Source organism: Hordeum vulgare, chromosome 5H (genome assembly GCF_904849725.1).
Source record: "Hordeum vulgare subsp. vulgare chromosome 5H, MorexV3_pseudomolecules_assembly, whole genome shotgun sequence".
NCBI lineage: Eukaryota > Viridiplantae > Streptophyta > Magnoliopsida > Poales > Poaceae > Hordeum > Hordeum vulgare.
The window spans coordinates 398,422,056-398,446,158 of record NC_058522.1 but is presented as its reverse complement, the minus strand read 5'-3'; the positions used below and the strand labels follow the sequence as shown (position 1 = coordinate 398,446,158).

Here is a 24,103-nt window from a genome sequence, read left to right as displayed (position 1 = left end):
GGGCACTCAACTGCCACAAAAACTTCCGCGTCTACCGTCCACATCCACCATGTGCCGCCCCGGACGTCGCCCCGCCCGTCCTGGCGGCCACCCTGCTCATCCTGGCCGGATTCGGCATCGGCGACGAAAGCTAGCAAGCTAGCTCCTGGCCCGTGGATGGATTCGGGGACGGAAGCTACGCTTCTGGATGGATTCCACGATCAGAGCTAGCTAGAAGCTCCTAGATGGATTCGTGGACGGAGGAGCTAGCTAGCTAGCTCGTGGATGGATTCACGGACCGAAGCTAGCCACCTACAGCGACGGTCGCTTCGTGCGAGCCGTCCTAGACGCTGGTGACTCCGTATTTAGCTGTTTCATACGCTCTCCGTCGGCTTTTAGGAGCGAATTTAATTGATCATGGACACGGACGAAAGAAAGAAGAAAATGTGGAAAAAATATAAGCGAAAATTTGATTTACAGTTTAAGTTTAAGAGGTATATTTAGACGCAGCTCGAACCGATCTTTATAACGCGTTCTCGGTAAACTGAAAACGTGGTTTTCAGTTTTGCGTTTTAAGGGATGACGCTCTAAGGAACAAGTTTAGTTCGGAAAAGAATATCAGGACCTTTGATCTTCACGATCGTAACCAATAGATGTATAATTTTCATTTATATTGCAGAACAACGAGCATACTTTGATTATTTATACCTTGTCATATTTACTACGCAATGTCTACCCCAATTTCTTGCTCAGCCCTTTGCGTGTATAACCTCATGTGAAGCAGTTAATCAAGGGTGGAGACCGAAAATACATACAGCAAAAGAAGGCACACGTGTTTGATATTATTATTCACTGCAGCTAGAAGGAAGAATCTGGACGGATCTTTCGTTCCTGCTCGATTTATGCTGAGATGTCGATCTATGGCAAGATATGCGTGGTTTGACAAATCCGTGCGATGATTATTCCGTGAGAGAGACACAGTTGAACCACCAAGCAGCTGCCTAATCCAACAGGGCCTACACAATTAAGCAGTAGAGCTTTCTTTGACTAGTGACTTTTTCCATATCCATTCCAAGAAGCGGATGACGACGTTAATTAGGTCTTGTACGGCAACAGTGTACCACAGTAGTAGGCTATTGACATGAACACATACTACTAACCAAGTTCATCTGCTCTTGTCTACCAGAAAAAAAAAAAAGAGAAGAAGAAGGGGGGAAAAGGTTCATATCTGGCCTTGAAGCTTGTTCTGTTCTGTTTGGTCTCCGCATCTGACCCGTCCACCTGCCGATCAGATGGTCATCGACGGCTTGCAAGGACTGTGTCTCCGGACGTCAATGCAAGTTACCAGCGAGGTAGATGGTGATGTGATTGTGATGGTGGTGGTCATCGGCTTGCCTTGCCATGTGGACCCAGTGTTGACGAAGATGGTCAAAGGCTGACTTTGACTAGGGCGAGCCGCCAGGCTGGAGATTTGGAGAATGGGTATTACAGTACAGTACAGTGCACCCGCGATGGAGACGGCAGAGCAATGGCGACGGGCCGTGTCGACGTCGATACTGAATGCCGTTTTTTTATTTGCATTGCAGCAGGGGGTTGGGGGGACCCTGATAAATGCTGTGCGAGAAAAACATGCCAAAACTGATGCTCCAAGACAGAGACGCCCATGAGGCCAGACAGCAGCAGCTCTAGAGTAAAACCTTCCACTATTCTACGTGAACTAACCCTGTTTCCTAAAGGAAGTTAACATGGTAAAAAAAGGTTCAGTACCATACAAGACTAGGAAAAAGAAAGAGGCCAGAATTAGAAACGACCCAAAGAAGACCAAGCAAGAGAATAAGATGCAAGCCCGCCCAACAACGACACAGCATCGTATACGGCAAAAAAAAAAAAAAAAAAACCAGTACCAGGACGACGCGGCCTTTCTATTTTTGCGAGTTTTCACGGCTCGCGGCTGACCCTAGTAGTACCACGTTCTGCGCAGGGCACGGGACGCCAGTACGAGTAGTGCAACACGGGGTCAAATTTTCTGCTATAACCTTTAGTCCAAAAAAAATGCAGTTTCGATTCAAATTTGAAAAAATTAGCAAAACTGATCTCTTTACGTGACGCCAACGTCCCTGACGTCCGGGTTGCATTGAAAACGCCAAGGACCCTGACGTCTGGTTGGACGTCGATCAGCCCTGCCGTTGACCAGATGACATGGCGAAGGGGCCAGACGTCAGGTCCCTGACGTCTCATAAGTCCAATTTAGTGCAAACCTACTGTTTTCTGTTGTGCGCACCCAGACGTCAGGGTCCCTGGCGTCTCATATGTTCAATTTAGTGCAAACCTACTGGTTTCTGTTGTGTGCACCCAGACGCCACGGACCCTGACGTCTGGTCCTGGCCACATCTGGCGTGTGGGTCCTGAACCCAAATAGACTACGTGGTGGACTGTTGGTGTGGGTCCCACCACACTCACTTTCCCCTACCATCCATCCCGAGGTTGTTGCTTCATTTCTGCTCTCCTCCTATCTCCTTCCCCTCAAGACCCCCATCGAATCCGAGCAAGAAGGTGATGCCCTAACATAAATCTGTCCATAAACTTTGTTCCTTGTAGTATTCTCCTCCGATTCATTCAATTTTTTTTGTTGAACCCCCTTATTATGATACATTTTGTACATCTTACATTTTTTACATCTTAGAGAAACCCTAACTAAATTTAATGTGTATTGAGTAGTTAGTGTGTATTGAGTAGTCAGTTTCTAAAATACAGGATGAGACCGTTCATTTACGTTGAGGTTTCTGCTGAGGCGGCGACGAAGCGTGAACGCGAATTTATTGAGGAAAAAATGACCTACTGGGTGGCAACCGTTGATGCGTTGAATGCGGCGTATAGAGCCTTTTCAAACTACTGTTTCTGTAAGGACATTGCCAAAAGAATAATCAAGAAAAAAGAAAGCGAGATCAAGAAGCTGAAGAAGAGGGAAAAAGATTGTCGGCGTAATCTTGCAATGCAAATTGCATTGTGTGCAACAAGGGAAGAACATCAGCAGTTTAACATTCACAACAATGGCCAGGTCATTGATTGGTTAGTGAGGCAACCTTTTTTGCCACTTCCGAAGCAAGCTTCTCGTCGGCATGGGTCAAAGAAAGAAATTATGTCATTTGCTGCAATCCTGGACCTAACGCCAATGAGCCTATGTAATCTTTGTCATTTGAAACTACAATGACATTTATCCATCAGCCTGTTATGTAACCTTTATCATTTCAACTATGTAATCTTTATCATTTGAATTATGTAATATTTATCATTTGAACTATGTAATCGTTATCATTTAAACTATGTAATCTTTATAACATAACAGATGCACTTCATTTCATTTCACGACATGTACACAAATTATTCATAACATAAGGTGCATTTCATTTCATTTCACGACAAGTTCACGAATTCAAGATAACATAAGGTGTTCACTACACGACAAGTTCATGAATTCAAGATCAAATAGGTGTTCACTACACGACAAGTTCACAAATTATTCATAACATATCAATGGCACTTCACTTCACTTCCTCCTTCCTCTCTTCGTGGCTTTCCCCTTTCTTGTAGGCATTTCCTCCTCCTCTTCTTCGCTAGACTCCTCTTCTTCCTCTTCCTCTTCTATATCTTCCTCCTCTTCCTCTTCCTCTTCCTCGTCTTCCTCTTCTTCCGCATACCGCATCCCCTTAGGCAAAAGCTTACGATTATACTCCGGACTACAAAACCGAGAATTTAATCTCTTCTTTCTCGCCGCACGTGGTGTCTTCTTCTTCCTGGACTGTGACGGTTGTGGAGCATCAATATCTACCTCATGCTCATGTGTCGTCTCCTCTTCTATTTGTTCTTCTTCTTCTATGTCATCGATGGTCAGTTGACGACGTCGAGCTCTAGAGGAGCGGCTTGTACCAGCTGTAAACACGTCCACGGACTAAGCACCGTGGCAAGAAAGCATAGCTACCCACTTGTGGAACCTTGACTTAAACTTCTGAGAAACACAAAACACTATGTTAGACGCAAATAAGTAATTCATTAAGACAAACATTTGTAAACATGATCATACCTCCAACGTGGTCCTAAGAGTTCTCTCAGATGATGCACCTCCTCGGGAATGACTAAGTGCTACATTGGCATCGTTCACGGACATAAGGAACTCTCTACCCTTCAATTCATTAACACAACAAACATTCAGAATTGGAAAAGACAATGTAATGCTGGTTGGTTCTGATTCATTCACTTACCAGTTCGTCATGCATGGGTGCATAGTCCACTTGACTCCCTCCGGTCTCTCGCACAACCATGTTGAAGGCATGATACCCTTCTGCAGCATATGGATCTTCTGACACCAACTCAGACCACTCTTCCCTAGTCCAACCTGGCTTAAGCTTCAACCGGTAACGCTCCGCATACCACACAAGATAATTCTGGTAGGCAGAATCATTGTGGGGTCTATTCTCTTTGTCAATTAACGTTGCTCTCTGATTCCACATTGATATCCGGTGATGGTGTTTGGCAGCCCAATCCGATGTATCTTGATTGTTCCTTCGACTGAACCTAAAACAATGCACGGTGGTTTAAACGATTATCAAACATAAACTTTCACAATGCTATAGTGCAAAATCTCATGAATCATTTTGGCTCACCCATGCAGACTTGTGATTGCACTCCTGGTCTCCTCAGTTGGAATACCTTGGCGTTTCCCAAATTGCCTGGCAACACGGTCTACAAAGTGGAACTCGACAGCGTAAAAGCATATCATTGGACACCTAGACCTCCAAATATTACTATCACGCGTGCACATCTGATTGAGGTCGTACTCACGATCTTCCTCATAAGGCCGCCAGAAAACCTACAACAATAGGACGAGCTGAAATGTTAGGTACACGTTCTAATATGGCCGTCAGAAAAACCTACAATACAAGGAACTGAAATGTTGGTACCTGCTCAGCAGTTAAGGTATCCAACTCGTTCACATAACACTTGTATCGCACACGAGAGCTTCATGTGTAAACAGACACCTGATTCCAATGATAAGCAACTGTCGGACGACGATATGGATCTTCATCATGAAGTCTTTCATGTGGATTGGGGTTTTGGGTTATCAGGGTTCTTTAACATGGGTCGTCCAACCGGCAACCGCTCCCACATCCACACAGAGAAACTCCACACAAACCCACACAATGAAGATGATTCTCTTATTCTCATTGAGCCTGATCCAACTGCAATTAAACATAAATGTTAGCAATGTGTGACGCATGACAAATTAAAAAGAAATGTCTGCAGATAGCTCTCACCTGACGATACAAGTATGATAGTGATGCTGAACCCCAGCTAAACTGAATATTCCAGTTCCTTAGGCGCTCCAAATACATCTAGAGTGCCGAGTTACCGGTTGCGTCTGTGAAGACTACTTTGGTTAATATATACCAGTGATAGGCCCGAGCATATTGCTGCACGACAATATCATCGACATCCGCAAGGCACGGTGCTCCTCTCACTTCTTTTAACCATGAATGCTTCACTTTTGAGGCATCAGGCTTGCCTGTCAGATGGGGAGGGGGTTCAACACCAATTAAGACGTCAACCCGCTGTCGCCAGTTAACGGCACTGGCATGACCCGCCGTTGAGAGGAAGGCAGCTTATCATGACCATGTCCTCTAAGGTCATCGTCATCTCCCCACAAGGAAGGTGGAAAAAGTGTGTCTCGGGCCTCCAACAATCAGTCAGTGCGGTGAGGGCTTCATGGTTCACCGATGGTGGGTTCTTCTTGAATTGCAAAACAAAGGGCAGCAGACCCAACCTTGAAATGTATGGCTCATATCACACGTCGTATGAAAAGTCATTTGCACCATGACCCCTCATGCGCATAGCTACTACATTCTGCAACATATCAGTACGACAAACACAAATAATTGACAAGTCTTCGATTAATCCATCATACCTTACGATTCTCAATTGCACGACCACGGTGCACTCTGTTAAACTCTTCTATTAATCCATCATACCAAGGGTCATTATCATCCGCCATCCTACAAAAAATTACATCGAATTTAGTAAGTTTATTTTGTAAAAAAATAAACAAAGGCAAATACATACACCCTTCTATAAGAACTATCATATACATACACCTATCATACACCTATCATATACATACACCCTTCTATAAGAACTATCATATACATACACCTATCATACACCTATCATATATTTCAAACTCTTCTATAAGAACTGCATCATCTAACAACTACAAAACAATCTCTAATATAATACATCATCTAACAAATAACCTAACTTAATCTAATACATGCCTACACAACTATATCATCTAACCTAATACATCATCTAACATATAAGAATTACATCATCTAACAACTACAAAACAATCTCTAATACTAAGACAAAATCAACTAATCAAACATAATCCAATATTCAAAAATACTATCAAAATAAGATATTGAAACAAAAAAAATTAAAGGGATTGGGGGAGATTACCTCAACGAAGCTTTGGGAGATTCAATCTAGTGATTTTGGTGAAGAAGGGAGTAGATCAAGGGGGGAGGGTGTGAGAGGAAGAGGGGGCGAGAGAGGGGATCTGTTCTGACGACTGGGGGATGGATGAAGAAGATGGGTGGATGGGTGGATCGGGCCAGAGAGTTACTTAAGTTACCCGAGCCAAACGTCAGGGTGCCTCGCGTTTGGGTCCGCGAAACCAGACACCGTGACCCCTGGCGTCTGGCCCCTTCGTCAGGGCTGATCGATTGGGCCCAGCGAGCCAGTGCAACCCAGATGTCAGGGACGTTGGCGTCAAGTAAAAAGATCAGTTTTGCTACTTTTTTCAAACGTGGATCGAAACTGCATTTTCTTTGCAAAAGGTTATAACACAAAATTTGACCGCAACACGGCGGGCACAGCCTTGAGGGGCCGCTGAACCAAGCCGGGGAGAAATAAAGACGCACTGCACTCGCTCGGAGAATTAGATAGAGAGAGAGAAAGATCCTGTACTTGGACTGCATAGAAAGGAGCCAAGTCACTCCACTCATCCTCTCCTAAGAGAGACGGACCTCGCCGCTGCCATTGCGCTCCACTTGGAACTTGGAGCTGGAGGAGAGATGGGGGCGCGGAGGACGCCATGCGGCTGGAGGCTGCTCTTCTTCCTTGCCTTGCTTCTTGCCGAGGTCCGCCATGGCTCCTCTTCATCTTCTTCAGGGGTTAAGGCGGGAGCTGCTGCTGATGCCCTCCCTCCTAGGCTCTCCTCTGCTGAAGGTATGTGTGTGTGCTCAGCACCTGCAAATGCATTGCTCTATCTCTGCCATCGGGTGATTCCCCTCTCCTCTGCGTTTGGCTCAATGGTTCGGAAACATATATGACTCTGATAAGCAGAGCGTGATTTCTTTTGGCTTCCAAGGCTTGATTTTTCTCCTCTTTCTCCTTCTTTCCCCTTTTCGTCTCCTTTGCTTCTCCCATTTTTGGTCTTCTTTGCTTGGGGCCGTCGAGGAGGAGCCAGAACAGTACTGCAAAAAGAACGAACCAATGACAAAAAAAAACTCTCTAAACAAGAGAGCAAGATCGAGAATCTTGGATATATTTTCTTCCAAAGGAATGCAAACCCGCCGCGTTCATGTTTTTTTTTTCCTTTTTGCCATTCTCGTAGTGCACACTCTTCGCCGGATTGCGGCGAATATGGGGATATCGCATTGGAACTTCTCCGGCAATCCCTGTGAACCCAACGGCAGCTTGGTGTGTGACTGCTCCTTCAACAACAATACCATATGCCATGCCACTGAGATGTATGTATGCATAACTCCTTGGCGCTTCTCGTAAAACATTGGGGGAAACCTGTAAAATTGATCTTACTACTAGAGTAGAACTGAGCAGATCATGTTCGTGCATTTCTGTGCTCTAACATGTGCTACCTGTTGCACTGTTCTTCCGATCATCTTTGCAGATTCCTCAAGGAACAGAACTTCACCGGCCAGCTCCCACCAGACTTTGCTGATCTCCCTCATCTCCTCCAGCTGTAAGTACTAAACAGCCAGTCAAACTAATTTAAGCCTTGTTCAGAAAAAATAATCTAACTTTAGGTGTTTCTCAAGATAATACTAACACCATAATTCCGCATTACAATGTTGCAGAGACCTAAGCAGGAACGTGTTCCATGGCACAGTGCCTGACCGGTGGGCCCGGATGAGGCTGCAAGGACTGTGAGTGGCCTCGCCCTTCACCTTACCCATTGTTATCTTTGAGTGAGTAGTACAGCAAAATGTAGCATGTGGAGCTATTTTGGACTCTATCCAAGAACAATATGCCACTAAAAAGATATATATTTTGGGCGGAACTGGTGAAGGCACAGTCCCTATCTATGGAGCATGACTGCAATGTCGGCATGCCAAAGCATCTCAGAAGGCAACAAATTAGGCTACTCCCAAGCACGATTTTCAAAATGCCAGGCATCTTTTGTGCAGTGCTCTACCAACCTTTTTAGCAGTGCAGAATATAGTCTAGCATGAATCCATGAAGAATAAAATCAAGCAATAAGCAGCATTTTCCGCGCCGCTGTCTTGTCGATGCGATATTAAAATTGCTACTATTTCTAACCAGGCCATAGGGGAGATGAGATCTATGACAATGCCCTTTAATTCATGACAAACTAGTTACGATTTTCTTATGAGAAGGGCATTGCATCATTACCACTTGACCGTGTTGGATATCGCTAACCGGATGTTCCTTGGATGGGCAAACATGGCTGTAGCAAATAACTGCACCCAGAATGACAGTAGAGCTGCACTGCAGAAACCAGGGTTGCAATGTATTAGTAAAAAAAATGTTCGAGACATATTTAATTGCAACATATTGCTAAGAAAATTTACAAGTCATATTTAAGCCTAAATCTGTGTGCTTCGTTTATTGGCTTCCAGTCAGAATACTGTTGCAAAAGAGTTCAATTTAGAGTGTCCCTTGCCTGATTGCCTCCTTGGAGCTCAGTCTCCCATGTCTGGAAAGAGGATATCATTCCGGGAGTGACTAAGCACTGTGTCTGTGTGGATGTTCTGCCAGCACGCCCTAGATTCTAGTTGGGGACCTCAGTAATGAACTCCCATTTGTCTCATATAGGAAGAACTCGCCATGTTTTGTTATCAGAAAAATCTATTGCCATGTTCTCCCATCGCAAGAAAAAAAGAACTCTTCATAAAACCTTACATTTTCCATGTCTGAAGAAAAATACGAGCACAAGCTTAGAATGATTCAAGTTCCAGTTTAGTTATACTCCCTTCATTTCATTTACGAGACATGGTTTAGTATAGCACGGAAATTATTCCCCAAAATTATACTCTCTCCGTTTCATAATATAAGTCTTTTTAGAGATTTCACTAGAGGACTACATACGGATGTATATAGACATACTTTAAAGTGTAGATTCATTCATTTTACTTTGTATGTAGTCCCTTAGTGAAATCGCTTAAAAGACTTATATTTAGGAACAAAGGGAGTATTAAAAAAGCTTGTTTAGTCATAAACGATAAAGGGTTTCCCCTCGCTTTATATTATAAAGCAACCATTCGATACATCCAGCTTGCTGGAGCCGCAGCACAAACAAACCCAAAAAGAAAAAACGAGACAAAGAAAGAGAAACAAATGCCGACACCGACAGATCAATGAAGCAAAAATGGCCGGCAACCGCTGCACCCTCCGGAGAAGTTGCACCGCGCTCCTAGCACTCTAAAGCGTCGCATGACCCGGCGGCGCCGGCAGGCGTCGCCGCGTTGGAGCCGGACGAGCCGCCAAGGATTTCTCTCGACCCAAACCCCCACCACCACCTCAGATGATCCAAAGTGCACCAACCAACTTGCCGCCCACCAGCCCGTGCCACCACGGTCACTGAACCAACTTTGTCGTCTTACTGAGGCCACCGACATGAAACCTGGAGGACAGAAGAAAAGACGATGGGCTCGGGGGCATCCGTGACATAGCCGACACGAGGGGACATCCTCCACCGCCGCCGCGGAGCCGATCCGACGCAGCGACAGGGGCCTACAGGCACTGATGGCTCGAACGGATCCAAAAGGGTCCGGATAGCCCCTGCCGCCACGCTGCAGCTCGTCAGCCGACGAAGCCGCCACCGCTCGTAGATCACCGCCTCCTCGCCACCATCACCAGGGAGCAGCGCCGCCGCGCGTCGAGCCGCCAGCCCGCCCCAGCCCAGAAAGAGCCCGAAAAGGCCTAGATCTGGGCCGGGCCACCAGCACCACCACACCGTCCCACGGCCAACAGCCGCACTGCCGCATCAAGGGCACCCGAGGCCCGCGGGAACCCCGCCACCGAGCCACACCGCCACCACCATCGGGAGGCTCCCACGCCCCTCTACGCGTGCGGGGAGGAAGAACGGCCCGTCGCCGCCAGCGCCCCGCGGGCAGGGCCCGACGGACCATGCCACCGCCGGCGGGAGGGGAGAACGACGGGGAGGGTGCTGGAGGAGAGGGGGATCAGGGGGTTCGCCCGTCGCCCGCGGGGAAGCGAGCGAGCGAACCAACGAGAAGTGGAGTTCCGGTTTTTGTTTAGTCATAAACGACAAGTAAATTGAGGAACAGAGAAAAATCATTGAATAACTAGACTGGACAAGCATGCAATAATGTGAAATACTCTTATGAAACAAATTTCTACTTGTTCCCTGTGATAAGAATTTCAATTATTTCCGCGTTTTAAGCCACAAAATTTTGCATAATTGTAAGAAATGGAATGCCGTAAAACAGAATTATGCAGCGTGTCATTGATCTGTTCATGCCAAAGTCCTGCAGGTCACTAATGGGAAACAGATTGTCAGGGCCTTTTCCCATGGCTCTTACGAGGATCACAACCTTGACTAGCCTGTAAGCAAGAAATTTGGTGAAAACAACTTTGATTTCCTACTTTTGAGTTCTCTTTTCTAACTACAATCTGAAAATAATAATCCGAAGGAGCATTGAAGCAAATGAGTTCCGTGGGCAAATCCCAGCAGAAATTGGGCATCTCACGCAAATAGATAAGCTGTGAGTATTTTGCTTTGCCTACATTGCTTGTACAACAGACAAGAGTTGCAGGTATTTGGTTAACATAGTTCCTTATGACCTATACACTGATCTTTGCTCAGGATAATATCAACCAACGAGTTCACTGGACCCCTGCCGGCTGCTCTTTCCTTGCTGACCAATTTAACCGACTTGTAAGGATTCTACGATCTTTGTTTTTCCCTGTAGCCCTCTGCAGACTCTTTTTGTAATGTTCGGCTATTGAATCTCCTAACAGAAGGATTTCTGGAAACAATTTATCTGGAAGGGTTCCTGATTTCTTGGCTAAACTGACAAAGCTTGCAAAACTGTAAGTTGGAGAGTTCATGGCAGAACAGATTACAAATCCACAGATACCCAAGTATATAATTTATTAAAGGGGATTTCTCACGATGCAGGCAAATCGAAGGATCTTTGCTGGAAGGGCCTATTCCCCTGGGCTTATCCAAATTGACAAACCTTTCTGATCTGTACGATGACAAATGTTTGAGATACTCAATTCTAGCTGCACCATCCAATTTATTTATTGGATTGAAGTGTTAAACTAAAGCGGGAAATTCTGGTTGCGTCTTTCTGTTAACCAGGAGGATTAGTGATCTGAGAGGCAGTGGATCAGCTTTCCCGGATCTAAGCAGAATGCCATCGATGAAAACATTGTAAGTTATAATCTGCTGAGTTCCCGTGCTTTTTGTATATAGGTTCTCATATAATATGAACTTTTTAAATGTAGAGTCCTCAGGAATTGTTCAATCAGCGGAGGCATCCCTTCTTACATATGGGTCATGGAAAATCTTAAGCATCTGTAAGTTCATCGCATTGGTTCCATATAGACTATAGAACAATGCAGTGTGTTGGGAGTACACATAAAATATGTCAGAGCTGAATGTACTCGGTGTTGACATGTTTTTATCATCAATGTTCTCTATGCAGGGATCTGAGCTTTAATGAACTGACTGGAAAAGTATCAGATTCGATCACTCTTATGGGAAGCGTAGATTACATGTAAGTTGGTATTTATAATAAATTGTACTAGGCATGCTATTTTATTGGGCTACTTTCCTGAATGCACCTCAACAAAAACAATCTTGCAGCTATCTAACTGGAAATTCACTCACTGGGAACATACCTGATTGGCTATTGGGAAGCAACAGCATTGTGTAAGTTCGTGTGTACATGCACTCTCCAGAGATGCATCATTCTTAGATGCTAATACTTATAGATATTCATGACTTCCTATCACATTTTTTCCTTTTCCCGAATCTTTTAAAAGCTGTCATAAAAGTGCAGAACATATGAGTTAACATATCTAAGATATAAAGTGTTATTAGGTGTCAATACCCAATTCATTCATGACGGGAGAAAACCTATAAGATGATGTTCTTGATCACAAGCATCCAGAGTTAGCATTTCCTTAAAAACTATTTAGGCATGCCTCTATCTGCTCCGTCTGCTAAACAGGCATGCCTCTATCTGCTCTGTCTATTAAATAATTATGTTGGCTGCATAACAGAATAGCTCATGCCCATATGTACATGAAACTTAGAGCTTAAGAGAATGTAGTATGACTGCTAGTGCTATGATTGAATCTCTAACAGTCTGAACTAAAAAAAATGCATTTCTTACTTGATGTACTTAAATTTACTATGAAACTATCAAATGCAGGGACCTATCTTTTAATAATTTCACGAGTGGGAGCTCAGGTCAATGTCAAGGGAGCGTGTAAGAAAGCTGTATCAGAATTTCTGAGTTTTTCTCCGTGACAACGATTGTGCAAATAATTAAATAGTTTCCTATGATTCTTCAAATTGCAGCAATCTAGTGGAGAGTTATTCACCTGAAATGAACAGTTTGTAAGATTCTTTATCCTGTTGCTTCAAAAGATTAAAGAGCTTTCGACCAACAGAGAAATCCAGACATAATAACCTCTTATTTTACTCTCGGTGATTCTACCTTTCTGTGCAGAAATAATGTCCAGCCATGCTTGAAGAAGAATTTCCCATGTGCTTTGGATGGACAATGTAAGTTGACGCCCAGTATTTGTTTTGTCACTGTTGCTTCTGATCACCACTGAATGGGAAAAACAAAATAACAGATGTTTGTTGACGCTTTTCATACCCGTGCTCATGATTGTGACAAACAAGACTAGCTTTACCAATGAATCAGAAGAAGTTACAAATTGATATTTCTGGATTGTAAAATTATCAGGATAAACTCTAAAAAACACAAGCAACAAGATAACTCACAAGGATATAATTAGATCCTGTGCAAAAGTTCATTGGTGCTAAGCACACAAGCCAAACTTTTTTTTTCTTGAACACAGAAGCCAAACAGAAAAGATCATTGAAGCTGTATGTAATGATGTTATATGCATTTTCACAGACAGATCATCCTTGCATATCAATTGTGGTGACAAAGAAGCAATCATCAATGGCACAAAATACGAAGGTGACACCACACCAAAAGGTGCTTCCGTGTTGTATGTAAGCCCAGACTCAAACTGGGCATTCAGCAGCACTGGGAACTTCATGGACAACAACATCAATGATGACAAATACATTGCGTCAAGCACATCAAAACTGACAATGCCCGACTCAAAGTTGTATGCAAGAGCACGCCTTTCTCCTCTTTCGCTCACATATTACGGGCGTTGCATGCATAATGGGAGCTACACAGTTAAACTCCATTTTGCCGAAATTATATTCACCAATGACAGTACATACTGCAGCCTTGGCAAAAGAAAATTCAATGTGTTCATACAGGTATGACCAGATAAGAAAATATTCGGTCATTTACATTTTAATAATAGCTGTATCTTGTTAGCTCCTGTGATAGTAACAAGATACTGTATGATCTCAGGGAAGAATGGTGCTAGAGGATTTTGATATTGAGCAATCTGCTGGTGGGGCTGGAAAGCCAGTCATCAAGGCTTTCAAAACATATGTCACAAATCATACACTGAAGATTCAATTCTATTGGGCAGGAAGAGGGACAACAGGCATTCCAGATAGAGGATTTTACGGCCCTCTAGTATCTGCAATATCAGTAAATCCAAGTATGTCATTTTTAACACATTATTTCTGAATTTTGCATAATGTGCTCCATTAATCACTGTGGGAAGGGTACATCATTTAACAAGGAACAGCACATGACGGCATCTTCTGACTTCTTGCATTACAGTTTTGACGGAGAAATACTCTATTCTTTAATGATCTGGTGATTTTGGTTTATGTTTGTTCATACTCAGACTTCCAAATTCCTTTGGCTGTTGAACCTCCCCATACTGGCAGTGGCACAAAAACTTCAAGGACAGCTAAAGCTTTGCTGATTGGAGCCCCAATTATTGCGATATTCACTGCTCTTATTGTTGGCATCTACTGGATTAGGCGGCGACGGAAGAACTTGGTGAATCAAGGTGCTATAAATATTTTTTAATCAACTTTTTTTTTTATTTATACCTCCAATGGCAAGGACAGGCCTGGTGCAGTGGTGAAGTACTCCCCACTTGTGCCAAGAGGTCCTGGGTTCGACGTGGCCTCTCTGCATTGCACTGTGCAGGGGTAAGGCTTGCCTCGTATAATCCTTCCCCAGATCCCGCCTGGTGTGGGAGCTTCTAGCACTGGGTCTGTCCTTTACACCGTCAATGATAACTGGTGCTTATCTTTCACTTTGCTTCACCGTTCATACACACCATCTATAGCATCCCTCTACTTTCCACTTCTCAGCAGAACAAGCAATAGCAAGATGACTACTATATAGCAATGTAAACCTAGTGAAAATCATAATCATCAACTATACGTTCTGAATATTTCTGACCCATATGATAACTTTTATTAGATCTCCGGGCACTTGACCTCCAAATTGGCTCATTTACCTTGAGACAAATCAAAGCAGCGACTAGGAACTTTGATCCAGCGAACAAGATTGGCGAAGGTGGTTTTGGTTCGGTTTACAAGGTCAGTCTTCACTCTCTCCCATGCTTAAATTCTACAAACTGAAGTTAAATTACATGATTCTTACAACGAAATAATGTTTGTGCTAGCAGGGTTTGTTGTCCGATGGCACCATTATTGCTGTCAAACAGCTATCATCGAAGTCCAAGCAAGGGAATCGTGAATTTGTGAATGAGATAGGCATGATATCTGCACTCCAGCATCCAAACCTTGTCAGGTTGTATGGCTGTTGTACAGAAGGAAACCAGCTATTGCTAGTTTACGAGTACATGGAAAATAATTGCCTTGCACGTGCTCTATTTGGTAATCAATACTTCTATATTTCTTGGTGCTCCCCCTAACTAGTATTGCATGTTAATCATGAATAATTTGTATTGTGCGGTCCAGTTGAAGAATATAGACTGGCATTGGATTGGCCAACAAGACGTAAGATTTGCCTGGGAATAGCAAGGGGTCTGGCATATATGCATGAGGAGTCTGCAATAAGGATTGTGCACCGAGATATCAAGGCTAGCAATATACTGCTTGACAAAGATTTGGATGCTAAGATCTCAGATTTTGGTCTAGCAAAGCTTAATGAAGATGGTCACACCCACATAAGCACGAAAGTAGCTGGAACTATGTAAGTACTTTCAATTATGTATTTTTTTCCGAAATGCAAAATTCTATCCACACATTCCCATTTGATCTATATAACAAAAAGATAAGAAGGAAAAGCAGTTAAAAGGAAAGTACTGCCTCTGTAACTTTTTATAGGACGTTTTTAGAGTCAATGACAGTGTCAAAAAACGTCTTATATTAAGTTACAGAGGGAGTAATAGTGCAGTGATGAACAATACTCCCTCCGTCTCTATTTACATGGCGTCCTTGTTTTTTTGTGATTTCACTTTGAACATAATTTGGCCAATTGATACATTAGGAACTTTTTCGAATATGAGTTCAATGGTATGATTTTTATGGCACATAACCAACGGTTCGTTGGTCAAATTGATGGTCAAGGTTGGATCTTGAAATGTGTGGGCATCATGTAAACAGGGACGGAGGGAGTATAACATTTACCTCCGGCAAAAATACAGAACATCCATATAGAGATAAAAGTTAACATCAGGTAAGCTGGTCAGAAACCCGCATAAATGTAGCACCTTGGCTTTCCTGCATACAAACATAAATTACAAAAAAATGCAATCAACTTTAGATTAACATTTTCCATGCAATGGGATGCTTAAAAGGTGTTCTAATTTTCATTCAAACAACTACGGATGGATATTACTTTTCGGCATATCTTTCTAAGTAATTCCTTTAGCTGCGCAGTTTACAGCTGATTTGATTATTTTATCATTCTTGCAGTGGATACATGGCTCCTGAGTACGCAATGCGTGGTTATTTGACAGACAAAGCTGATGTTTACAGTTTTGGGGTTGTTGCTTTGGAAATTGTGAGTGGAAAAAGCAACACAAACTACAGGCCAAAGGAAGATTTTGTTTATCTTCTCGATTGGGTAACTTATAAACCTTCGTACCCCTCTTGCAGTAATATGGACCATACTGAATAGACTAATATATGGTCACCTCACATCCAGAGTAATTAATAAGTGCCTCCGACAAATATTTGTGCAAACAAAGAACAGTTAGACACGCTGTCAGTGCGATAGGGCATAAATCATTGTTTTATTTAACATGTGTAGCATAAGTTTACTACTTAAACGGTAACATTAGCTCAATCATGTCTCTCAGCCTTCCGTCCCTTACAACCAACCCTCTCCTGGGCACATACAAAATCTACCCAAATTTCTCTTGGATATGGATGAATTTAATCTAACCTTTAATTAAAAATTCTGGTAAATAATTTGGTCATCATGTGGAGGCATGGATGCTAGTTGACATTATGGATTTTTTTTATGCTTTCAGAATCAGTTTGCGTTAATATAGTCATAAGAATCACAAATTGATCTTTGCCTCTAGGGAAACAAGATAAGGATGTCATTTGAGAGAATAGTTACAGGAAACTGTATCATTTTCATGTAGGGGGGTGGGCTGTAGTGAAACAAAATGATAAACTCTGACAGTTCATGCTTTATTCTCGCATACATACCTTTAACGCTTCGAGGAAGAGGCTGATTGCATCTCTTAAATGTGTTCCAGGCTTGTGTTTTACATGAGAGAGGAACTCTACTGGAGCTGGTAGATCCAGACTTAGGATCCAATTACTCAACGGAAGAGGCACTCCTGATGCTGAACGTGGCTCTCTTATGCACCAACGCAGCACCGACTCTTAGACCAAAGATGTCCAACGCTGTGAGCCTTCTTGAAGGCCATACCCCCCTGCAACCCTTCCTATCAGAACTCAGCCTTGCTGCAAACAGCCTGAGCTCAAGTGGTCTACGCAGAAACTTCTGGGAAAATCCAAGTGAGAGCCAGAGCATAACGGCACAAGCATCATATAACAACACCAGTGACTCGTCATCTTTAGATGTAGATGGTAGCTTGAGACATTCTGCGACTTAAATGTTAGATGTATTTCAGATCTGTACACCTGTAAGAATAACTAGGGCTATGCCACTATGTCTATTCTGGCAGTACAATGTAGCTACTAACATAAAAACACCTAATTCTACTAAGAATGCAAGTACTCTCTGCTTCAGAACTGCTGAAAGGATAAGATTATTAGGATTCTGACATAACACTATCTCTAAACTCTGACAGTCTAACGTTGCTTTTCCTTTTGCTTCAAAAATGGTAAACTAAAAAATCACCATCTACTATTTCGTTTGATATTGCAAACTAACTCTATGGTATATACTGATATATTTATATATTACACCCTTTGTTCATTAATATAAGACGTTTTGGCAGTTCAAACCTCTGTTCATTAATATAAGATGTTTTGGCAGTTTAATTTGAACTGCCAAAACGTCTTATATATTAATGAACAGAGGTAGTAGTTTACAAAGTACTCAAGAACTCCGCTCGCCACAAACATCATGCCAAATCAATAAGCAGTCAAGCATCACAACAGTGATACTGTTATTTCATTATAAAGATGCCTGCTTTAACAGATATTCTGGTAAAATAACTTTTAAGACCGGAGCATCTGAGGAGATCTCAAGTGTATCCCCATGCTGGATTGAATATGCTACATGAGAACCATCAATATACACAGCACCCTCTTGATTGTACCAAACAACAAGCATATGTTGTTCTTGCTTAACTAACCCATGGAGCAGTGGTTTGTCGGCATCCGTTGGTGAAATGGGCTCCCTTATCATATACTGAAGCTCACGACTTGATATTGGCATCATAAATCCCCCTGCCGATAGCATGGCAGCAGTTGATCCAGTAGCTGTTGCAACCCTGAGACCGCTTGATCTAGAATTAATCAAACGTGAGGTCTCCCCATTGCTTCTTTTTCTGAAATGGTAATACCAGTTAGAATTGGTCACAGAAAATCATCAATATTTACAGAAAGGCTCAAAGTCAGTGCCTTAATGAGAAGCGTGATACACTTGCAGGACAGGGGTGTGACACCAATATATCATTCAGAGCATAAGTTGGTAACTGGGATTCGTTTAGTTTCACTGATATTCTTGACAGCTCTGAATAGTGTCTACTGCCAGCAAGGGTTGCATCAAGTATCTGAGAATATGCCATGTTCAATAGAACAGTAACATTCAAGAAATTCGTTAAATGTTCCGATGCTATAACAGAAAGCAGAACAGTGTGATTTCTGTAAGAAAACGAGTTGAGATCCTCGAGCAAGACGACTAGGCCACAGCAACATACCTCCTCAAAGTTCCTGGCAGTAGCTGCACAAAGATATCCCGTGCTTCTTCTCGCATCAAATTCCTCAGTTAACTCATCAACCTGCATGGAGTTATAAAACCATAAGCATACCCATCAAGCGCATGTAATTAGTCTGCTTAGAAGCATGCAAGAAGAACATATGCAAATGATAGTCAACAAGCATTGCCAATGTGATTGGTCTCAATAGATGATTATTGTCAATCATCGAAAGAACTAACCTCATCAGAACAAGTAGGATCTGAATTTACACCTAAAATGGGAATCGAGCTATCCAAAAAATGGCTAGCCCGTAAAAGAGTGCCATCACCACCGACAGTAATCACAAGGTCCACATCATGTATTGGATTTGACAAATGATTTCGCTGCACTGAGATCCAGTCAAGGGGCTTGCCCTGTAGTACACTCTTACAGAGATTGATTGTGTCCTTGTGGACTCTGCATCTATCGTCCAGATAACTTAAGATCTGCAACAAGACATTAAATTGGCAATAAGAGGCACGAAACCCTTAATTCATGTTGGTAAAATGGTTATGCGGCAAAAAATCAGGAAGATTTTTTCCCAGTAGATTCAGCTAGTTATGCAACTTTTCCCAGTAGTACTAACAGATGTTGATTTGACAAACAAGCAAGATGGCAGATTTCTCGATAATAGACAGTAATTCAGGCTGAAATCCAACTGGAAGTCCACATTTTGGCCTAGTTCTGGTACCCACCAGTTCGTAGAACACTGCGCCTAGAGTCCTAGTCACTGGCCAGAGCTCATACTCCACACATGCATTTCAACAAACAGCTGGTGTGCTCCGTGCCAGCACATGGAAAGATCAAACCACATGTGTTGTAACTAAAATGGAGATGAAAAATCATACAGCCCGACGCCAAAGAAGCGCACAGACAACAATGGATCAGCGCAAGCACGGTCCTTAAAAAACCATCGGTTCATCAGCGCAAATTCAAGATTTCTGAGCGATGACGTGAACTCCACTCCACCACCATTTTAACCCAACGCGCCGCCGGAGCACGGGTACTTGAGAGTCCACGGGAAACCCCCTCCGACGCATCGACAACCGTGAAGCCGGCGTAATCAAGGTTTCTCGAAACGGAGAGGGTGAGCGAGAGAGGTGCGGACCTTGGGGTTGGCGGCGCGCGGCGGCGGAGGCGGTGGCGGGAAGGTGGGCGAGGAGGCGCCGGGGAGCGGTCGTGGAGGATAGACGTCGAAAGGCTTGAGGTAGAGGAGCACGCGGCGGCGCGCCATTGGAGCTGGGGAGAGGACACGCCCACCTCGGTGCTGGCTCGGCTCCCTCGGAAGGTTTCCATCCGCACCCTCAGTAATACACGTGTAAGGTCAACTCCACCGCGCGACCCCAAAACGTTCGGGTGTCTGTTTAAGGTAAAACGGACAAAATAGACGACCCACCGTACGGGAGCACTATCCAAAGCGGACAGAAAAGGCCAGCCTTCGCGTCCTCTTCGTCCGCGTCTGGCCCACATGCCACCCTCTCTCTCCATGTTTTCTCTCGTGACTACCATGCGCGGCGACGCGGGCGCGTCGAGGCAGGTGCGGGGCGCGGGGCGCAGGGGCACTGTGTTGGGGCGAGGCGCAGGCGGCGACGAGGCGGGGGCGGGGCGCAGGGCGCAGGGACGGGGCGAGGCGCAGGGTGCGGGAGCGCGGGGCACGCAGGCGCGGGAGCCCGGGGGCGAGCAGGCGCAGACTTGCAGGCGCGGGAGCGCGGGGGCGGGCAGGGCGTGGGAGCGGGCGGGCGCAGGAGCGCGGGGGTGGGCAGGCGCGGGAGCGCGGGGGCGGGCAGGCGCGGGAGCACGGGGGCGGGGCAGCGCGCAGGGTGCGGGAGCGCGCGGGCGGGCAGGCAGGCATGGGCACGCGGGCAGGCAGGCGCGGGCGCGGGCACACGCGCAGGCAGGCGCGGGCGCGGGCATACGCGAGCAGGCAGGCGCGGGCACGGGCAGGCGCGGGCGCGGGCACATGCGAGCAGCAGGCGCGGGCGCGGACACATGCGAGCAGCAGGCGCGGGCACGCGCAGGCGCGGGCACGGCGGGGCACGACGTAGAAATGGGGTAGAAATGGGGTAGCAACGTTGGGTGGAAGGACATTGTCCGGCCTCTGTCCGGCGTCCGCGGTCCGTTTTTCTATCCGAAACGGACAAAATCCGGCCAAACCGGACGTCCGTTTGGGGTCGTGCGGTGGAGTTGGACTAAGAGCAACTCGACCCATTTCGTCCGTGCGTGTCCGTTTGAATCGCCACGGACATAAAAACACAGCCCAACGCGACTATCCAAACAGAAGCATGCCCGTTTTTGTTCGTGCGACCCATTTCAAACTTAAATTTGGACCGGATTTACATCTGTGTGGACATAGGGCGGACGCGTGCGACGCCACGGAGACCCCCGCCCTTTCCTTTCCCTCGCCCGCCCAACGGTGGCACACAGCCACCATTCCCACCAAAAAAAATCCCGCCCTCTCCGGATCCAAATGCCAGTCATGTGGCAGCGTGACATCGGGATAGGAGAGGGGTACGCGGTGCTCCGAGTGCCACCTCGTCTGATGCACTAGACACTGGTAAACTGACCCGCTGTCGAGGTAGACGGGAAGACGCCCGCGACGGGAGCGCGCGAACATGGAAGGCAGGGGACTTGCCCTTGTCTTTGTTGGAGAAGAAACCCATGGTGGCTAGAGTTTGCCGTCGGGGGGGGGGGGAGCAACGGGTGGCTGGATGGGGATGGGGGCGACTTCTCGAAGAGGATGAGGTCAGCCCCCCTCACACTCGGATTAAAAAGGATGCCTCGGGGTCGCTGACGCATGGGTCCGCGATGGGCCATCGTCGTTAATAAAGACGACGCTTCTTTTGATCGGACGCCACGTGTGGACTTACGCAGACATGAGAAGGTGTGTGTCGCATCCGTGCCGACGCATTTCATCCCCAAAATTTGGCCTGAAATGGGTCGGCGCGGACGGGGAAAGAATGTGTTTTGGGAATCAGCATGTTGGGCCTCCACTTTTGTCTGTGACGGCCCAAACGGGTGGTGGCAGACGAAATGGATCGCCCAGTTAGAGTTGCTCCGTGTTCGTTTGGGTCGTCACGGACACAAAACACAGCCCAACGCGCCGACCCAAACGGACGCACGTCGGCTTGTTGTCCGCATGCGACCCATTCCAGGCTCAAATTTGGGCCGGATTTGCATCTACCCCCACCCTTCTCCTCCCCCTGGCCCACCCGTCGGTGGCGCACAACCACCATTCCTACCAAAAAATTCCCGCCCACCTCTCCCCACGTGCGCCATGGAGGACGATGTGCCGACCCTCTATGTCGTCGTCGGCCTTGCCTCCGCCGGGAGCCACGGCGGGCGAAAAGGGCCGACATCGGCCAAGAAGAAGAAGGTGCTGACGTCCGAGCAGTGCGCTGAGCAATCATTGAGGAGGAAGAACCGTCGGGATCTGCAAGAAGCCTGGAACGAGGCCGCGGTCGCATCCTCCCTCGCCACCGCCTTGAAGAAAGAGGTCAACATCGTGAAGAATAGTTTGATTGTCTGCGAGGCCACGAGGCAGACCGTGCTGATGCTAGGGTTAAACCCTGGGCAGCACAGGCTCGTCGCTACCGATGCGGCCACGGCCAGCACCAGCTCATTGCCCCTTCTTCACCAACTTTCGGACTCGCCGTGAATGTCCTCCACACCGGCGGCGCACGGCTTTCAGCGGCACCACCGTAGACCTCCCGTATGTCCTACTCTACGGGCTCTGGTTCACCTGAGGTGAGTGTGGTCGCACCTGGCACTCTATCCCCCGCTGGCGTCGACCTCAACGTTGTGCCTGTTGGCAGTGGATCGTCCTTGGGGGGTGCGCGGAAATGGCCTCACGAGCTCTCCCCGACGCCATGGATAATGCCCCCTGTTGAGGCATAGTTTATGCCTAAGTAATTTTGGTGATTGATGACAGTACCGTACATGACTAATCGTGTGTGTCAAGGTTTCAGGTAACACTCGTCAACGGCACAAGACGACACGTCTCCTCTCTTCTGGAACGGAAGCACGGCGCTCTCTACGATTCTCTTTATTTGAGTCATAGGAAAGCCGTACTATTAAGAGGGGATCCGTAGTGGAAAGGTTTGGGTGGAATCTATCTTTACACATGCACACTTCACATTCTCCCTTTCCTTATCTTTTGGAGCGGCCCTCGCCTATTCGTCTCGATTATCTCTGCAAAATGGTCCCCAGCGGTAGTACCGCTGGACTGCTAGCGGTAGTACCGCTGCATCCAGCGGTAGTACCGCCCCTGGTCAGCGGTAGTACCGCTCCAGGTGTTTTGTTCCACCTACCTAGCGGTAGTTCGTGGACGGACCCTTTTGCGAAGACTTTCCCGGCGGTAGTAGTGCTTGTGCACTACCAAGGGCCCAGCGGTAGTACCGCTGGAGGCCCAGCGGTAGTACCGCTGCAGCCAGCGGTAGTACCGCCAGGCAGCGGTAGTACCGCTCCGGCACAGCGGTAGTACCGCTGGTACTCGGGCAGAGAGTGGGAAAACGGTCTGATTTTCCCCCCCACTATATAAAGGGCTCTTCTAGCTGAGGAACCCTATCTCTTACCTCTCTAAGCTCCATTGTTGCTCCACAAGCTCTAAAGTGCCCGATCTCTCTCCCTAGCCAATCAAACTTGTTGATTCTTTAGGGATTGGTTGAGAAGGCCTAGATCCACACTTCCACCAAGAGAAAAGTTGATTCCCCCACCAATCCCTTGCGGATCTTGTTACTCTTGGGTGTTTGAGCATCCTAGACGGTTGAGGTCACCTCGAAGCCATATTCCATTGTGGTGAAGCTTCGTGGTTTAGTTGGGAGCCTCCAAGCTTTGTGTGGAGTTGCCCCAACCTTGTTTGTAAAGGTTCGGTCGCCGCCTTCAAGGGCACCTATAGTGGAATCACGGTACCTTGCATCGTGCGAGGGCGTGAGGAGAATACGGTGGCCTTAGTGGCTTTTTGGGGAGCATTGTGCCTCCACACCGCTCCAACGGAGACGTACTTCTTGTCAAAGGGAAGGAACTTCGGTAACACATCCTCGTCTCCATCGGTTCCACTTGTGGTTATCTCTACCCTTTACTTTGTATTTGCTTATGCTTGTGACTATATCTTACTTGTCTTAATAGCTCTTGTTGTTAGCTTCTATAGGGTTCACCTCATTGTCATATTATTTGTGAACCCGTATAGTGTTTACCTTAACTTGTTAAGATTAATTAAAAAGTGGTCGTTGTCTATTCACCCCCCCTCTAGCCAACCATATCGATCCTTTCACCCGCAACCTGTTCGATGGAATGCCGA

The 24,103-nt window shown here is 45.9% G+C and overlaps 3 protein-coding genes and 1 long non-coding RNA gene across 9 annotated transcripts; 1 reads left to right on the top strand and 3 right to left on the bottom strand.

Annotated features, from left to right (window-relative positions):
- Positions 1-3,363: 3,363 nt before the first annotated feature.
- LOC123452709 (serine/threonine-protein phosphatase 7 long form homolog) lies at positions 3,364-6,332 on the bottom strand. Its single transcript, XM_045129419.1, has 6 exons — positions 5,292-6,332; positions 4,938-5,216; positions 4,641-4,846; positions 4,239-4,551; positions 4,061-4,159; positions 3,364-3,985 (listed from the first exon to the last, which is right to left on the bottom strand). The coding sequence occupies exons 3-6, from the start codon at positions 4,796-4,798 to the stop codon at positions 3,929-3,931; spliced, it is 627 nt and encodes a 208-aa protein (XP_044985354.1). The 5' UTR covers positions 4,799-4,846; positions 4,938-5,216; positions 5,292-6,332; the 3' UTR covers positions 3,364-3,928.
- A 480-nt stretch (positions 6,333-6,812) lies between these two features.
- On the top strand, positions 6,813-17,629 carry LOC123452706 (probable LRR receptor-like serine/threonine-protein kinase At1g07650). 3 transcript variants are annotated; one of them, XM_045129414.1, is made up of 24 exons: positions 6,818-7,260; positions 7,649-7,784; positions 7,943-8,014; positions 8,130-8,198; positions 10,791-10,862; positions 10,950-11,021; positions 11,123-11,194; positions 11,278-11,349; positions 11,438-11,509; positions 11,624-11,695; positions 11,770-11,841; positions 11,970-12,041; positions 12,131-12,196; positions 12,702-12,758; positions 12,851-12,889; positions 13,002-13,057; positions 13,419-13,798; positions 13,896-14,091; positions 14,284-14,451; positions 14,874-14,992; positions 15,082-15,292; positions 15,377-15,611; positions 16,337-16,487; positions 17,131-17,629. In XM_045129414.1, the coding sequence occupies exons 1-24, from the start codon at positions 7,107-7,109 to the stop codon at positions 17,491-17,493; spliced, it is 3,048 nt and encodes a 1,015-aa protein (XP_044985349.1). In that variant the 5' UTR covers positions 6,818-7,106; the 3' UTR covers positions 17,494-17,629. The 3 variants fall into 3 exon arrangements, with proteins under 3 accessions (XP_044985351.1, XP_044985349.1, XP_044985350.1); XM_045129416.1 differs by lacking the exons at positions 16,337-16,487; positions 17,131-17,629 and adding an exon at positions 16,025-16,326 and having other exon boundaries at positions 6,813-7,260; XM_045129415.1 differs by lacking the exons at positions 6,818-7,260; positions 7,649-7,784; positions 7,943-8,014 and having other exon boundaries at positions 8,144-8,198; positions 10,783-10,862.
- LOC123452708 lies at positions 7,743-17,169 on the bottom strand. 4 transcript variants are annotated; one of them, XR_006632648.1, is made up of 7 exons: positions 17,081-17,169; positions 16,049-16,141; positions 12,990-13,106; positions 12,166-12,309; positions 8,686-8,781; positions 7,911-8,021; positions 7,743-7,833 (listed from the first exon to the last, which is right to left on the bottom strand). It is a non-coding gene; the product is annotated as an uncharacterized LOC123452708 (long non-coding RNA). The 4 variants fall into 4 exon arrangements; XR_006632647.1 differs by having other exon boundaries at positions 7,911-8,012; XR_006632649.1 differs by having other exon boundaries at positions 7,911-8,012; positions 8,686-8,776.
- A 352-nt stretch (positions 17,630-17,981) lies between the features above and the next one.
- On the bottom strand, positions 17,982-20,100 carry LOC123452707 (probable NADH kinase). Its single transcript, XM_045129418.1, has 5 exons — positions 19,916-20,100; positions 19,008-19,253; positions 18,769-18,849; positions 18,470-18,621; positions 17,982-18,396 (listed from the first exon to the last, which is right to left on the bottom strand). Exons 1-5 carry the CDS (start codon positions 20,039-20,041, stop codon positions 18,021-18,023), a joined length of 981 nt encoding a protein of 326 aa, XP_044985353.1. The 5' UTR covers positions 20,042-20,100; the 3' UTR covers positions 17,982-18,020.
- Positions 20,101-24,103: the final 4,003 nt, after the last annotated feature.

Coding starts and splice junctions, on each gene's coding strand:
- LOC123452707 (XM_045129418.1), bottom strand. CDS start 20,041: ATGGCGCGCCGCCGCGTGCTCCTCTACCTCAAGCCTTTCGACGTCTAT. Junction 18,622..18,768: donor CTGCCAGGAACTTTGAGGAG/GTATGTTGCTGT, acceptor GCATATTCTCAG/ATACTTGATGCAACCCTTGC. Junction 18,397..18,469: donor GTATCACGCTTCTCATTAAG/GCACTGACTTTG, acceptor TTACCATTTCAG/AAAAAGAAGCAATGGGGAGA.
- LOC123452709 (XM_045129419.1), bottom strand. CDS start 4,798: ATGTGCACGCGTGATAGTAATATTTGGAGGTCTAGGTGTCCAATGATA. Junction 4,160..4,238: donor CACCCATGCATGACGAACTG/GTAAGTGAATGA, acceptor AATGAATTGAAG/GGTAGAGAGTTCCTTATGTC. Junction 3,986..4,060: donor CTCTTAGGACCACGTTGGAG/GTATGATCATGT, acceptor TGTGTTTCTCAG/AAGTTTAAGTCAAGGTTCCA.
- LOC123452706 (XM_045129414.1), top strand. CDS start 7,107: ATGGGGGCGCGGAGGACGCCATGCGGCTGGAGGCTGCTCTTCTTCCTT. Junction 12,890..13,001: donor TCACCTGAAATGAACAGTTT/GTAAGATTCTTT, acceptor CTTTCTGTGCAG/AAATAATGTCCAGCCATGCT. Junction 15,293..15,376: donor CCTTGCACGTGCTCTATTTG/GTAATCAATACT, acceptor TGTGCGGTCCAG/TTGAAGAATATAGACTGGCA.